Raw genomic sequence first — 15,163 nt, forward strand, 5'->3', positions numbered from 1 at the left:
TAATGGCTCTGTCTCTTCTAGGCCTCTGTCTCAGCCAACACCATTTGCTCTTCATCATGCCACAAGTAGCGATGTGGACCCTGGATCTGGTGATAGCATTAGCCTGGCTAGATCAATCAGTAAAGACAGCCTAGCTTCAAATATTGTCAATCTAACTCCGAAACACCAGTCTCATCCTTCATCAATGAAAACGAATGGAAAAAGCTTGCTGAATAATGTTGAAATTGAGGATGAAGATGAAGAACTTATTGCAATAATCAGATCTGATGAACTACCAGACAGGGGTGATCTCAACCTGAAAACTGTATCATCCAGGGCACCTAGCCTAGTTGCAACCGCATGGTCTTCAAAAACACAAAGTGAGGCCGTAGAAAGCAAACCAGATAGTTTTTATTTAGAACCTTTAATGCCTGCAGTCCTAAAACCAGCAAAGGAAAAACAAATGATCAATAAAGAGGATGAGTGTGGCGAGGGGAAACAAAGGGGCTTCATAACAAAAAGGCTAAATGAGGGGCACGTCCCTATGGTCCGTAAAAAAGCAAATAGCAGTCATGGGGATCATGATATTAATAGGACTTTTACTCCAATTTCTAGTTCTGATTTCACCGCAGTTGCAGCTCCCTGTACTGCAGATTCAATGACACTCTTCGAGGCAGGATTAGAAGCCCCTAGTCCGTTAGCTAGTAGCAGTTTAGAGCCTTCGTCTCAGGAGCAATCCACTGGAGGATTCTTCCTTCATACTGCCAAAGTTGATGAAGATGTAACAAGCAAAGTCAATGTCAGCTACGTGAAAAGTACTAATCCACATGTTCCCAGTACCACATGGACTATGGTGAGACAAGATTCTGATTCAGATCTCGATGCAGAGGTGGCTGAACAAGATTTGGTGGTAGTAGATGACCATCCAGTAGTCACTAAATATATAGGTGAAGAAGAATCGGCAAAGTTACAAGAGGATATGAAGGTAAAGGAACACGAAGATAAGGATGATGCCAGTGGACGTTCAAGTCCATGTCTGAGTACAATTTCTCAAGTTAGCAGTGTGTCCATGACTAGTGGGAGTATCAGAATGACTAACTTTGCAGAACGGAAGCTCCAAAGACTTAATAGCTATGAAACAAAGTCCAGTACAAGTAGTTCCCAAAAGACCACACCAGATGGGTCAGAGAGCTGCCCAGCACCATTAACGACATGGAAACAAAAGCGAGAGCAAAGCCCCACCAGACAAAATAAAGATAATGTCAATCTCTTGGCTTCTGAACTGGTACAGCTCCACATGCAGTTGGAGGAGAAGCGAAGAGCAATAGAAGCTCAAAAGAAAAAAATGGAGGCTCTGTCTGCTAGGCAGCGACTAAAGCTGGGTAAGGCAGCTTTCTTGCATGTTGTTAAAAAAGGGAAAGCTGTTGATGTTCCACAGCCACTTAAACCAGAACACTTTGCAAAAGAATACTCTCGGAACAGTGGTGAAGATTTAGATGATGTGTCTTTGAGTTCAAAGTCTGAGGAATTTCTCGTAAGAGAGGAAGAGAGAGAAGAAATGCTTTATGATTCACAAGAAGTAACAAAAGTGAAAATGCAAGAAAACATAGCTTTTGTTGAGCTACACAAACCAAAAGAATCTGCTGCTATGCATGAAATAGAAAAAAGCAAGATTATTTCTGCTGCTCTTCTAGAAGATAATGGTGCTGAAGTGGTGGATATAAATGAATGTGATCTTTCCATTGAAAAACTAAATGAAACAATCAGTACGCTTCAGCAGGCTATATTAAAGATTTCTCACCAGCAAGAACTTCTTATGAAATCTCCAACGGTACCATCACCAAGTACAAGAAATAATTCACAGGATCAAAAGGTAAAACCATCAATTCATTTTGTTGAACCCCTCTCTCCAACTGGAATGAGCAATCTTCGTAAACCACCTCGACTTGTTCAAGGGCGGAGTCCTCGCTCTGGAAGACCAGTTGAACTGAAAGTTGCTAAAGACAGACATCAAAACTCAACACGTATTAAAACCCCAACACAAAGTGTAGAAACCTTACCACATTTAAGACCATTTCCATCTAATAATACATTCAGGACACCAACAGAAACTGGTTTTGAAAATAGTCCAGATCATGGAAGTGGCTCTCAAGATAAGTTTTTCTTTGATAGCTATAGATGCCATGATGAGAGTAATCAACGGGCATGTGTTCTTTCCACTTCCAAAGACGCAAATATTCTCTCTGAAATGAGCAAAGATATGAATAGCAGCTTAAAAGAAGGATTAAATTCTTCAGATTGCTCAGGAAAAGAAAACGTCCCAGTGGATGAACCACTGAGAAGCAAGGTTAATCTCATAGAAGTAGACCTGTCTGACTTAAAAGCCCCGGATGAAGAAGGAGAAATTGAAAGTCAGGATAGCTCTACAGACATAATTAATGAAGGTGATCAGAAGTCTGGGGTAGGGTTTTTCTTCAAGGTAAGCACAGGACATTTTCATTTTCATGTATATGAAGCATCATTAGACATTTGTTTAATATTAGAATCTAGTGTGTCTGTTTATTCCTCAAACTCCTTTGGCCCAACTCACCACAGTGTGGATGCACTTTTATGATAAAACTTGAATCTGAAAAAAGCTCTTTGTATAGAAAAGAGTTCTTTAAACTCAGGGATAAAATCCTGGCCTAATTGAAGTCAATGGCAAAGCTCCTGTTGATTTCAATGGCACCAGGAATTTACTCCATATTTTTTTTTACTAATATGGTCAAAGGGATTTATTCTCTATATTCAGAAGATAAATGCAATGGGAAGAATACGTTGCTTGCATTACATATATATTTTATGAAAGTAACTTACTATTGCTCATTTACCATCCTGCTCTCAAAAGTTGGGATAGGGAAAAAAGGATTGGCTGGAATACACATTTCATTTTCACTATGCAGTTATTAGATTGGGTGGGCAAACTTTTTGGCCCGAGGGCTACATCGGGGTTGCAAAACTATATGGAGGACCAGGTAGGGAAGGCTGTGTCTCCCCAAACAGCCTGGCCCCCACCCCCTATCCGCTCCCTCCCACTTCCTGCCCCTGACTGCCCCTCTCAGAACCCCTGACCCATCCAAACCCGCCCCCTATCCAACCACCCCTTCTTCTTGTGCCCTGACTGCCAGCCCCCCCGTTCCCCCTTCCCTGTCCGCTCCCTGCTCTCTGTCCCCTGACTGCCTCCCCGAGACCCCCCGCCCCCTTACCATGCTGGAGCCAGCCACGCTGCTGCGCTGCCCGGCAGGAGCGGTGGGCCAGAGTGCTGAGGCTGCAGGAGAGGAGGAACAGCAGGGGAGGGGCTGGGGACTAGCCTCCCCAGCTGGGAGCTTAGGGGCCAGGCAGGATGGTCCCGTGGGCCGGATGTGGCCTGTGGACCATAGTTTGCCCACCTCTGCATTAGATGGATTTTCATCATGTGATGTATGAAGCTGGATATAATTTCAACAATCTGTTAACTTCATGACTAAGTTCCATGCTACTGGAGGCATATTAAACGGTCATTTACTTCTGGTGATTCAGTTTCCAGATATCATCTGATACTCTTCAATCTGTATAATGTGAGCCATGGTGGTAGAAATAATGGAAACAATATTAAAATATTTTAAAAGCCTGTTAAAGGTATATACCTTCCAGATACTTAAACTATGTTCTGTTATTTTAAGGTTTGTTGTGGTATACATGAAACTGTCTGAGATAAATAATTAAAAATAACTGTTTTGTTAATTTAAACATCCTGTCAAACAAATAATTGGGTTCCCCATGAGATGATTTAATCTGTCACTACCATTTTATCTTGCATCCTGGGAACTCTAAGAAGCATCTTCAAGGTTGCAGAAATACTTCATCTGCAATTTTTGAATTGTTTGACTCTCCATTTGGTGTTCTGACGTAACTGTAGCTTGAAATATTTACCCGACACCAAGAAGTTGCAAACATACAAAAGATGGATGTTGAGGTTGTAGTTCCTGGCAGATATAAACGCATGCACGAGTGAAAAATTTGTGTGATATATGCCCAGCTGCTGGAAAATGAGAATTTTGATATCATCTGACAAACTTCTTGTATCTACCTCCTATTTCCAGTGAGTTGAGGAGGAGAGGGAGCGCTGCATCTTTTTCTCTTTCTTTCTATCTTCCTTGCCCAGGCTGCTGGAAGGGGATGGAAGGTTTCTTTCCTCCATCCACTGGCTGATATTAAGAAAAAACTTTTTCCTTTATTGGTCTCTTCCATCCTACATTTTCTGGAGGTTTTTTTTCCCCAAATGTGTGCCTTTTTGAAAACATAAATTCTGTCTTTTGTGTATTGAAATCGTTTCTCTGCTGTTCATCTGTTGAACTGGACAGGGTATAGAATTATTTGCATAACTGGTCATAAAAATTTCAGCAAAGCATTTTTGATCAGAGTTAGCCTATTCATCAAAATTAAAGCATTTGGCAGGACCACATCAATTGCAACAAAATTTTGACAGAACCATACCTCCAAGGCAGGTTTCAAAACCTGGCTGGTTTCCTGTTAGCTTACCTGCCCAACATGTCAGCAGCAGCCCTCACTATGGGCTGGGTTTTCAGGCTCCCAGTTCCTTGGCAGCCTAGATGTCTATTCTCCTGGCTCAACAGCTGCCTGAGCTCCCAGGGCTTCCATGGCTTTAAAGCAGCCCACCATATGGGCTGCCTCAGAGTTGGGACTGCCAGGGTCCCCAGCACACGGTAGAGATGTGCAGAGAATGGTAATTTTGTTACATGGAGAATTTAGAAATTTCCAGGTTTTTCTCCAGATTGGCGCAAAACCATATCTTGAAATCCTCTGCTAAAGGGAATTACTGTTTCCCAGCCAGCTCTAATTATCTGTATTGTGGTACTGCATGGGAGCCTAGGTCCTGGACGAGGGGCCATTGTGTAGGGCACTGTACAAACATATAACAAAAAGATGGTTCTTGCTCCAAGGATATTAAATCTAAGTAATGCACTAACAGGCCTTCTTTGTTTCATCATTAGCTCTAGAATGTGTAAGGGCAAGTTATTAGAGCTGAATTATATTAGTGCTATGATAGTTATAGAAGCACTAAATATTTTTCAAATGTAATATTCTTTGCAGCTGTTAAAATTTAAAGAAGCTACAGGATATTGTGTATGCTTGCGTTTCTCTATAGTATTAATTATAGTGAGTATCACAAGCACGGCAGCTTCACAGTGTCTTTTAAATTCTAATTAAATTAGTTTGAAAGAGAAGCTGTTTAAACTTCAGTGAATTTGACTTTTGCCTTGGTATAGTATAGTTTGGTAGTAATTCACTCCAGTAAGTACATTTGTAGAATAGAATTACTGATACAAGATATCCTGGCCAATGTGAGAATTACATTGCACGGTGTAGTTTGCAGTTTAAGATATGCTTCCTGTATTATGTATGTTTTGATAATGAAATTATAGTGGACTATGAGGCTGATTTTCCCCCTTGGATCTCCATGAACACTAAATGTGTATTTTTCACAAGATTTTCTTATTGAGCAAAAACGCTGAAAACTACTTATGTAGTGCACAACTCCTTAACTTATTATATTGTGAAGTCTGGTAAAGTGTAGACTTCACTGGATATTTGGAAACTATTCTATACCAGTAGAGTAGATTATTGGAATGTATCTTATACATTCCTCGAGGTACTCACAGCATAAAAATAAGCTTTTTGAAGTTTTCACTTTTGACCCCAAGTATTTGTTGATCTCCAGTGTCATGTCCCTTCTCCTACCTCCAAAGCTTTGTATCTTACGTGGAATTTCAATTCTGCAGGATGAACAGAAAGCAGAAGATGAACTAGCAAAAAAGCGCGCAGCATTCCTTTTAAAACAGCAGCGGAAAGCTGAAGAGGCTCGGATCCGAAAACAGCAGCTTGAGGCAGAAGTTGAACAAAAAAGAGACGAAGCCCGGTAAATGTAACATTTACACTGCTATGGAAAGAAATAATTTTACAGCCTATCTTTTTCCTTCAGAAAATGGGAAGTTAATAGATTCTGAAAACCATGTTTGCTTTTCAGTCGCAAAGCTGAAGAGGACCGAATACGAAAAGAGGAAGAGAAGGCCCGAAGAGAACTCATCAAACAAGAATACTTGAGAAAAAAACAGCAGCAAATTTTGGAAGAGCAAGGACTTGGAAAACCCAAATCAAAACCCAAGAAACCTAGGCCAAAGTCTGTCCATCGAGAAGAGTCATACAGTGATTCAGGAACAAAGTGTTCTTCTACACGTAAGTGTTTTTTCATTCCCACTCGAGTCCACAATCTGTTTTAGCAAAATCATATTTCATGTCGTCTTTTTTTCCTATAGCTGATAATCTAAGTAGTGCTCAGTCTGGTTCCAGCCTGTCTTTGGCCTCAGCAGCAACTACTGAACCTGAAAGCATACACTCTGGTGGCACTCCTTCCCAACGGTAAAGACCATTAAAAATAAATCCTATATTATGAAATCGGACTGGGATTAAATGTTGATGATGTAATGAATAATTCTTAATTTATTTTATAAAGTTATTAATAGGCATAAAATGGCATCTGGATGGGGTTCTTCATCGGTTCTATTTGGATCTAAATTTTTTTATAATACACATTACCTTGTATTCATCTTTTAAAAATAGGGATGATAGAAACTGGCCATCTTTTGGGAGGGGCAGTTATGCTGGAGAATTGCTTTTCTCATTAAGAGAAAATGCCTGGTGAATGTGAAATAATTTATTTAACAAAAAACTCAAACTGGTGATCCCCTGCTTTGCTCCAACAGAGTAGAGTCAATGGAATCCTTACCAATACTGAGCAGGAATCCAAGCAGAAACACAGAGAGAGATTGGGAAAATGCGTCAACAGCATCTTCAATTGCTTCAGTGGCAGAGTACACAGGTAAATGCTTTCATTTTAGGTTAATCATTTCTAACTAACAAGTATTAAATAATGCCAAACAAATAATAAATGTTATGGTGTGATGAGTTCTTGTTTCTGGAAGCTCAGGTGTGTTAGAATGCTTGAATGTTTCGAAAGTGCCAGTGATCTAATTTAAATAGTGAATATTAGATATAGAAAATGCTTCAGATGTGTTTCATTTGATATGTATTACTTTTTGCTATAATCAGTGCAAAATCCTTCAATATTTGGAGTTGCTGCAATAGGTAGGTAAAATCAACATTGTTGTAATGAATTTGGGAGAAACTTTTTGCTAATTTGTTCCATAAACACAATGCTTATAGTCTTGGTGGCTACTTGTGAGCTTCCTAGTTGTTAGCTGCTGAGCCAGAATGTTAGTTGCTTGATGTAGCTGCTGAGGGAATGGGAAAAGGATTTTAAAGTAGAAAATGGTTGCTCGGAAAGAGGGGATTCCCCAGAAGCCTAAAATTCCCACTAGAACTTTGCCAGCTTCTAGTACAGATTCAGGAGCATATGTAGGAATGAGGAACCCCTCTGGGTTTATGCACTGGAAAGAGAATCCATCCATGACTGTGTTGAGTCCTTCAATACATACAGGATAAACTTTTATTTAAAGTTACTTTTCACTTAGTTTTTTTAAATCCGTGATGCTTCCTTAAAGAAGTGATATTTTGCATCATAAACATGTAAGCCATTGTTCCCATCAATTTGAAACTGCAGCTTTTAGCTTTACATATTTATTTAATAGAATTAAAATTTAAGAACCATTATTAAATTTACCTAGTTATAATATTTAGTAAATAACTCGTTTCTTATCTTTCTTAGGTCCAAAATTATTTAAAGAACCCAGCAGCAAGTCAAACAAACCAATTATTCACAATGCTATATCCCATTGCTGTCTTGCTGGAAAAGTGAATGAACCACATAAGAATTCAATATTAGAGGTAAGTAGTTATTTATTAAAACTGCAGTGTTAGTTTACTGCAGGTGCATTCATATAACCTGTAAGGCTTATTTCATAATTTTGTTAATAGCATGTTATCTTGAATGCTCTTCCCATAACGTGCCTATGAAGTCAAGCATGTTGTTGTTTTCATTAACACAGCAGACTGATGTTCTTCTTTCTTCCTCCCTCCTTATTCCTCCCTTCCCCAGATCTGCATTTGGAAGAATTTTCTGCATGCTCCTATTTAAACGATTAGGAAAGTTGAAAATTAAGTTCAGTTTTATTTGTTAAAATGTGGATGTTTCCATTTGGCAACACGTGTTCTGAGTAAAACACATTCATTTACTTGGAGGTGGTCAGTGATGCAAAGTTAAGCCAGAAGTAGGCTTTAAGGAAAGAAAAATTAACTTTAGTGTTTAAATGCTACAATGATAATATTAGAGAAAAACTTAAGCTAGATAGATTTGAAGGATGAGGCAAAAGGATAATCATTAAAAATCTTGAGGCAATTTCTTTTTATTACTGAGAAAAAAGACTTTTTCCCAGTTTGTGGAAATAATGTGTCCTAAGATACTGTTATGAGCTGGGTTCGCTTACATCAGAAAAGGATTTCATTTGTGATTTCTGAGATTTCTCAGATAAACTCAGTTTTGTTTCAGAAATATGTATAGTGTCTTACACCATCACAAACAATAACTTGCAAAAATTAAAAACAGTTTATGTGAAGCAAGTAAATATAAATGCCCAAGGACTGCATTTCCAGAAGTCCTGATGTGATGTACATATGAGACTAACTGTACCACAACCGAAGGAAGGGCAGCTCTGCTTTATGGTGGGGAGGAAGGAGGTCAGAAACTGCTGTAACAAGGTGCTTGGTGGTCAGCTTTGCAGCAATGTCTCTCTGTCTCTGTCTGTCGCGCACGCACACACACACACCGGAGTGTGCATAACGATATGCAACCTGGGTGGGGCAAGTCTCTTTGTTCCACACAGTGAGGAAGCCAGCACTCACCCTCCTTCCCTCCCTCCCCTAGTGGAGGCAAATGGCAGGTTGGGTTAGGACCTGCTGTAGGCATTACACTAGTCACCCCTTTTTCCCACGCTACCGGAATTGGCTTCAGTGGCGTATGGTTTTTTCACCTTCCCCACAGTGGGTGTGAGGGAGGACCTTTTCTGGTGAATAGAAAAGGTGTTAGCAACTTATTTTGTAAGGTTGGGTGGATGTTGAGTGCAGGTACTCCATAGGGAGGGCAGCCAGTGATCAGATAAATGGCCTGGTGAAGGACTTAAAAGGGGAGGTAGGTACTGGATAAAGGAGCAGAACAGGGGAGGGGGTTGGGGACTCCTATGATTGGTACGGCAGGTAAAAGCTTAGTGCTCCTCTATGGGTTAGTCACCAGGAGGTGCTCATATAGCAAGAGAATGTCAAGTTTTCATCCCTGTAGCCCAATGTAATTAGTGTATCCAATCCCTGTATTTTAAGCAATATATTATCATTGCAGGGTAGGATTTCTATGTTGTTAATATCAAATACAGAAGAAATTAAGTTAATTAGAGCACTGTTTGTATATTGGATGGTACTGGTTTTTCCCTTTTGTCTTGCCCTTCTGTGTAATAATAATTTTTTTCAGACGTTTATTCTAAACTTATTTTTAAATTTGACAACATTAAAATAAGCAGAAGCGTAATGAAAATTGTTGACAAGAAAGTGTGTTGTCCTCTCCCCAGTCTGATGAGGTTTTTGCATCCCATTGTTTTTAGCTTGGAGATTCCTCTTTTAATAGTTAAGTTCTTTCTGTGTCATGAGTTCTCCTTTTCTTCAGTATTACATTATATTGTTACGTGGCAGATCAGCATCTCCTGTGCTCTGTATTAGTGTTATATCTGGAAAACCCAGCTAACAACGTTAGAGGTCATGGGGAAAACAGCAGAAAACACTATTTTAAATGTTTAACTTTTCAAAAATTCCAAATTAAGCAACTTTTAGTCTTCATACCTTTAATTTACTGAGTACCCAGTATTGCTTCCTAGTCTTCTTTATGAATAGTCCTCAGCATTTTTCTTTTTTAAAATATAGGAACTAGAGAAGTGTGATGCCAACCACTACATTATTTTGTTCCGTGATGCTGGCTGCCAGTTTAGAGCACTTTACTGCTACTACCCTGACACTGAAGAAATCTACAAGCTGACTGGAACAGGGCCAAAGAGCATCAATAAGAAAATGATTGACAAGCTTTATAAATATAGCTCAGACAGAAAACAGTTTAATGTAATTCCAGCCAAAACCATGTCTGTCAGCGTGGATGCTCTTACTATTCATAACTATTTGTGGCAAGCCAAGCGACCTGCAGTGCCAAAGAAGACTCAGACTCGTAAATGACACTGAATTTTTGGGGCGAAGATTGCTGAATGGGATTACATTGAAAGAAAAAACGGTTATCGTTTTCCTCCAGTTGGGTATGAAATGTGCAGAACCGTAAACATTTTTGAGAGGCTTCTAAACAAAAACCATGGATGCAAGTAAATCAGAATGAAGGAGCAATGCCAGTGTTTTGTATGAATGATAAATCTGCTGTTACACCCAATGCTAACTACTGAAGCTTTCAAATGAGAGACTGCATGTAGCAAGATCTTTAATCAGTGGATTTCCTTTTACTTGAAGTTCTTCGTCGGTACAAATTGGGAATAATTTAGTTTGTTTTTCTCTCCGCCTCTTTTCCCCATCACTCTTAAAGTTGGCAAGCTCTGAACTTCAGTAGAAGAATTGAAAACAGATCTTAGGTGGTAAGAGGGTTGTTGTTTTGTTTTTTTTAACGTTCTTTAGGGAAAATCATCTCGTGAGAATTTTTTTGAGGAACTGTATAATATATCAGATTGTTGTACTGTATCTGCTGCCAACATTAAGTTCAGTGCTCAGATTTCTGAAAAAGCCCCAGCCTATGCTGCTCAGAACAAAGTTTACGTACAGTATCTGTTCACTATAAGCACTGAAAGATTGCAAAGTCTGTCTTTTTTTTAAAATAAAGGTTGCAAATTTAAAGATGAATATTTCTGGAACACAATCATGAAGAGGCATACAGGTGCTAATAGCTGGAATATGCCTGACTGAAACTTGAGGCAAGCTGAGTGGAGCACAGTTATCATTATTTCAGTTTCAGGTAGTGTCCTAAAGATTTGTTTGCTTTAATAAAGACAGATTCTGGTAGATGTAGAACATTTCCACTGAGCACGTTATTCCTGTATGATGGTGCACTTAAAGATCACAAATTTTAATGTTTTTATTATGTCATGAAATGTAATTCTACTTTCTTTGTCCTGTCTTTATTCTGAATGAGCAGCATGCTCTAAAATGAAGAGTATGTACATTTTTTTTTATTTGGGGTGATATATTAATATATATTGGTTTGTTTTCTCATTTAAAAGCAATTTTTGAACAGAAATTTGCATTTGTTTCAAAAGCCCAAATAAGTCAAATGGCTTTGATTTCTTTTCATGTTGAAATATTAAATCTTGAGTTATGACCTTAAAAATCTTTGTGGTGTTCAGCAGATCAAATTTTTGTTTGGGGGGCAACAGGGCATATTTGCAGTTTTATTTGTTAATGCTCTCATTTCCCTTTACTATCCATGCTTTAAAGTAACTAGAGTGCTGTAGCTACAACATAACTTATCCATTAGCAGCATGTCCATACTACATCATACTTTGACACTACTACCTGAGGATTTTGTAGGTTTATAACTTTGAATTGCACATGTTTACTTTATTTGAGGTGTTACTTGAATATATGTCTTTTAGCGCAGAGGGCACTATTCAAATCCTAGATATAAAACTGAAGCTCTAAAATACAATATAGTGTAATTATTAAACTTTACAAAGAATGGGAGTTATAAACTGAGTCGTGTACATAAGGGGGAAAATAGGGTACGTGATAAAATGCTAGCTAGAGCAAAGTGAAGGTCTTCCATTGCAGTCTTCTCAATTCCCCACCCCACCCACCCCAATACTTTTTAAATAGGCTGCTGCAACTTTGTAAATTTTGTTAGATAGCTGGTTGCGTGTAAATAACTAAAGGCTTTATGATTTCTAAAGTGCTAAGTATTAAACACTATTATGAGTGTAATTTTTCAGTTACCATGCTTTTCATGCTTGTGCTTTATTTCTCACTGTTTGATATTATATACCATATTTATTTTATGAAGCACTGAAATTTAATAAAAATCATTAACTGATTTCCTTTTTTATTTCATGTGTACCTTTTGTTGCAACATCCTATCAAAGAACTAATCATAAGCTTTAAAGATGTGCTATTCTATGTTTACATATAGATGAAGATTATTATAAGGCAGAAGTCGCTATATTAGTTGGCATAGTATCATACTTTTGACCTGTTTCTAAACAATAACATTTGACCAAAATCATGTAGGGGTTTCCAGCAAAGCATACAACAGTTTAAAAAAAAATTCATACTCATAGTATGTTTCATTCACAGCACTTTGTAAATTAAGTATTTTATCACCAGTTTACATATAGAAAAACTAAGACACAGACTCTGAAGTTACACAGTGAGTCAGTGATAAAGCTAGAAATGAAATCCCAGGTCTCCTGTCTGAGTCTTGTCCCCTGTCTACTGCATCTTGTTGCTTCCCGAAGTCATTTAGTTTATTTTATTATCATCGTACAGAATTTCAAAAGCACTAATATTTTCCCAAACTGGGCATCCGTGTTAATCTGTGAGATTATTTTGAGGCACCAGTTACGGCTCCACAGGTAAAGTTGAAATCACCCTGTTTTGTATGAAAAGTAAAGCAGATCCTCCCCACCCACCCCCAAAAGCCACAGCCCTTTTTTGGGGGGCATAGAATGAATTTTCTGAGACTGCAGTAAATCCATTCATTAGTTTAGGCGTTGAAATTAATTTTAAAATGGGTCCTTTCAGAACTTTAGCATCCAATGTCCCACCTTTTTGTTCCTCATTATCGTAACAGAATAATGCAAACTCCTGTTCATTGAAGAAATTCTTTTTAGGATTAATGACCATTTTTCCCATTCTTCTTCATACCTCAAAGTTTCTTCTTCAGCAGAGATGGAAAAATAATCTTCAGAGAATTCCATGAAGAGCTTCCCTCCTTCAGAATGGCTGTCATCTCCTATTGTTCTCGGTGAGACTGAGACTTCACTGCCAATAGTCAAGATGACCACTACTTTCATTCACCTCATTCTCCATGTCTTCCAGTCTGCCTCCAACATACATAGCCACCATTTTTTCTGAGGGCGGTTTGGTTTCACTTTCGATTGGGAATAATGGAAGGCACTGGTAGTGGCCATTTTGGCAAAGCGGTTTTTGTTGTTTTGTTTTTAACTAAAAGGAGCATGTAACCTCAATACTATTCAGAACAACAGGAAAAGGTGGCCATTTTGAAAGAGAGCTGTTCTTGATGAACCTCTCAGAAAATGTTGTCAGCCTCTCAAACTTTCAGTTATGAAAAAATCAAATTGTCATTAATCCTAAATATTTTCAAAAGCTTACCTATTGCATCAGATCTACTCAATATAGAGAGAGCAGGAAGGAAGGAGAAACTAGTTTGGGTTGGTGCATACAGGGAATGTAAGGGGTGCAGATAGGAGGTAGAATTTGAGGGGCATATATGCAAGGGTGCAGAAAGTAAGGAAAGCCTAGTGAGGAATGTACAAGGGAATGTGAATGCCATGTTTGTGGGGGGGGGGGGATACATTTCTTTATGTGAAACTTTTTTTTTTTATCTGGGACCATAAACTCTTAAAAATCAAAACACCCCCCCTTTCACAAAAACCCCTTAATCATGTGGCTATTGCATGGTACCACAGAGGGTACAGTTAAGGTTGCTTGGATGCTCTGGCTGCATTTCTGTACTTTTTAGCATGTTTGAATTTCTTAAGTTTAACCTTTAAGGCTGAATTTCCTGAGTTTCTAACATTTTGCGTTAATTACAATATCCTTAGAAAGTATGTGACATCATAAATTACTTACATTTATTCTTAAACTTAACTCTATTTTCAGCATAGTCTTTTGTCTGGGAACATACACTTGACTTTCATTTTTATCTAATAGAGTCATGGAAAAATTAAGTTTTTAAAGCCCCACTTTTTGTATATCAGGAGGGTCATTCCTCCTGAGCAGCTTTTTCAAAATTGTACTAAAGTCTTCCATTTACACACCTACCCACTGAATCATCAACTGGCTTGGACACCAGGTTAAAATTCTGTTACATTTGAAGTTTTGCCATTGACTTCAGTGGCAAGATTTGGCCTTATAGTGTGTATCTGTGTAAGTCCTACAACTCAGCTGTTCTGTCCAGTGATCAGCTCTTCTGTACTTTGGGGCCATATTCTGCTCTGTTACAGTAAGGCCAACTAAAGCCAATAAAGCCACTCTTACCAATGTAACTATAAGTAGAATTCGCCCTTGCTAAGGAGGAAAAGCCTTAGGCATCCTTTTAGAGGTTCCGACCATGCTTCCATTAAGAGTTTGTGCCTGTTTGTCCATAGGAGTATGCCACTGACATCAGTGGGAGTAACTTCAGAACCGTAGACTTAGTTATGGTGTTTTCAGTTTAGGTACTTTCCTTCCAAGGAGTGGTAAAGCATGCAATAGCTGTCACCAAATTTTAAAAGAAGCTAACACCTAAAATAGAACAATGTTCAATGCCTGTTTTGTAAGTGTCTTCTAAGTTTAGGTTCCTACTTTCTCACATTTTGCATTGTCAGAAAAGACTGGAGGTGCAATGGTCTAGACTCTTCCTCCTCCCCCCCCCCCCCCGCCCTTTGGCTGCATCATAGAGATGCCGAATGTCCTGAAGGTTCCTCCCAGACCTATATTTACATCTTACTAGTTTTGTTAAAATGTGCGGATAAAAGTATGGACCCTTAGAATAAGTCAAATGAGACTCACTAAAATATGCACTATACACTGATAAAACACAACTGCATTGCTCACATGACAAAAGTGGTCACCTATTTGGAAAAGATTTAAGCTTCAATCTTGGCCCTAAAATAATTTTAAATAGCTTCTAATGGGATCTCCGACTTTCAGTTTAATATCCATACTTGTCAATTTGTATTGGGCCTGGGTTGGGTGAAGAAGAGAGTAGGTACTATAAAATGAGTTAAAACTACAGCCCACTTGTATTTTTGGTTAATATAATGCAGTACAGGTTACTATAATTCTTTGAAAATATATATTTAGTCTTGCAGTTCTGTAAACAATAGGAATGTACATCTTTACAGTGATAATTTTTTCATGCCTTGATTTTTTCAAACTT

At 38.4% G+C, this 15,163-nt stretch overlaps 1 protein-coding gene across 3 annotated transcripts in view; it reads left to right on the forward strand.

Moving 5' to 3' along the window:
• The window catches only part of CAMSAP1 (calmodulin regulated spectrin associated protein 1), a 46,383-nt gene extending 34,288 nt beyond the window's left edge, over positions 1-12,095 (forward strand). For all 3 annotated transcript variants that reach the window (XM_048823220.2, XM_075120568.1, XM_075120567.1), the window contains 7 exons: positions 22-2,458; positions 5,802-5,938; positions 6,047-6,255; positions 6,336-6,438; positions 6,783-6,898; positions 7,745-7,863; positions 9,943-12,095. In XM_048823220.2, the coding sequence (XP_048679177.1) occupies positions 22-2,458; positions 5,802-5,938; positions 6,047-6,255; positions 6,336-6,438; positions 6,783-6,898; positions 7,745-7,863; positions 9,943-10,245 (3,424 nt within the window). In that variant the 3' untranslated portion in view covers positions 10,246-12,095. The remainder of the gene's footprint in view (positions 1-21; positions 2,459-5,801; positions 5,939-6,046; positions 6,256-6,335; positions 6,439-6,782; positions 6,899-7,744; positions 7,864-9,942) is intronic.
• Positions 12,096-15,163: the final 3,068 nt, after the last annotated feature.

Source organism: Caretta caretta, chromosome 16, assembly GCF_965140235.1.
Source record: "Caretta caretta isolate rCarCar2 chromosome 16, rCarCar1.hap1, whole genome shotgun sequence".
In the NCBI taxonomy this organism is placed as follows: domain Eukaryota; kingdom Metazoa; phylum Chordata; order Testudines; family Cheloniidae; genus Caretta; species Caretta caretta.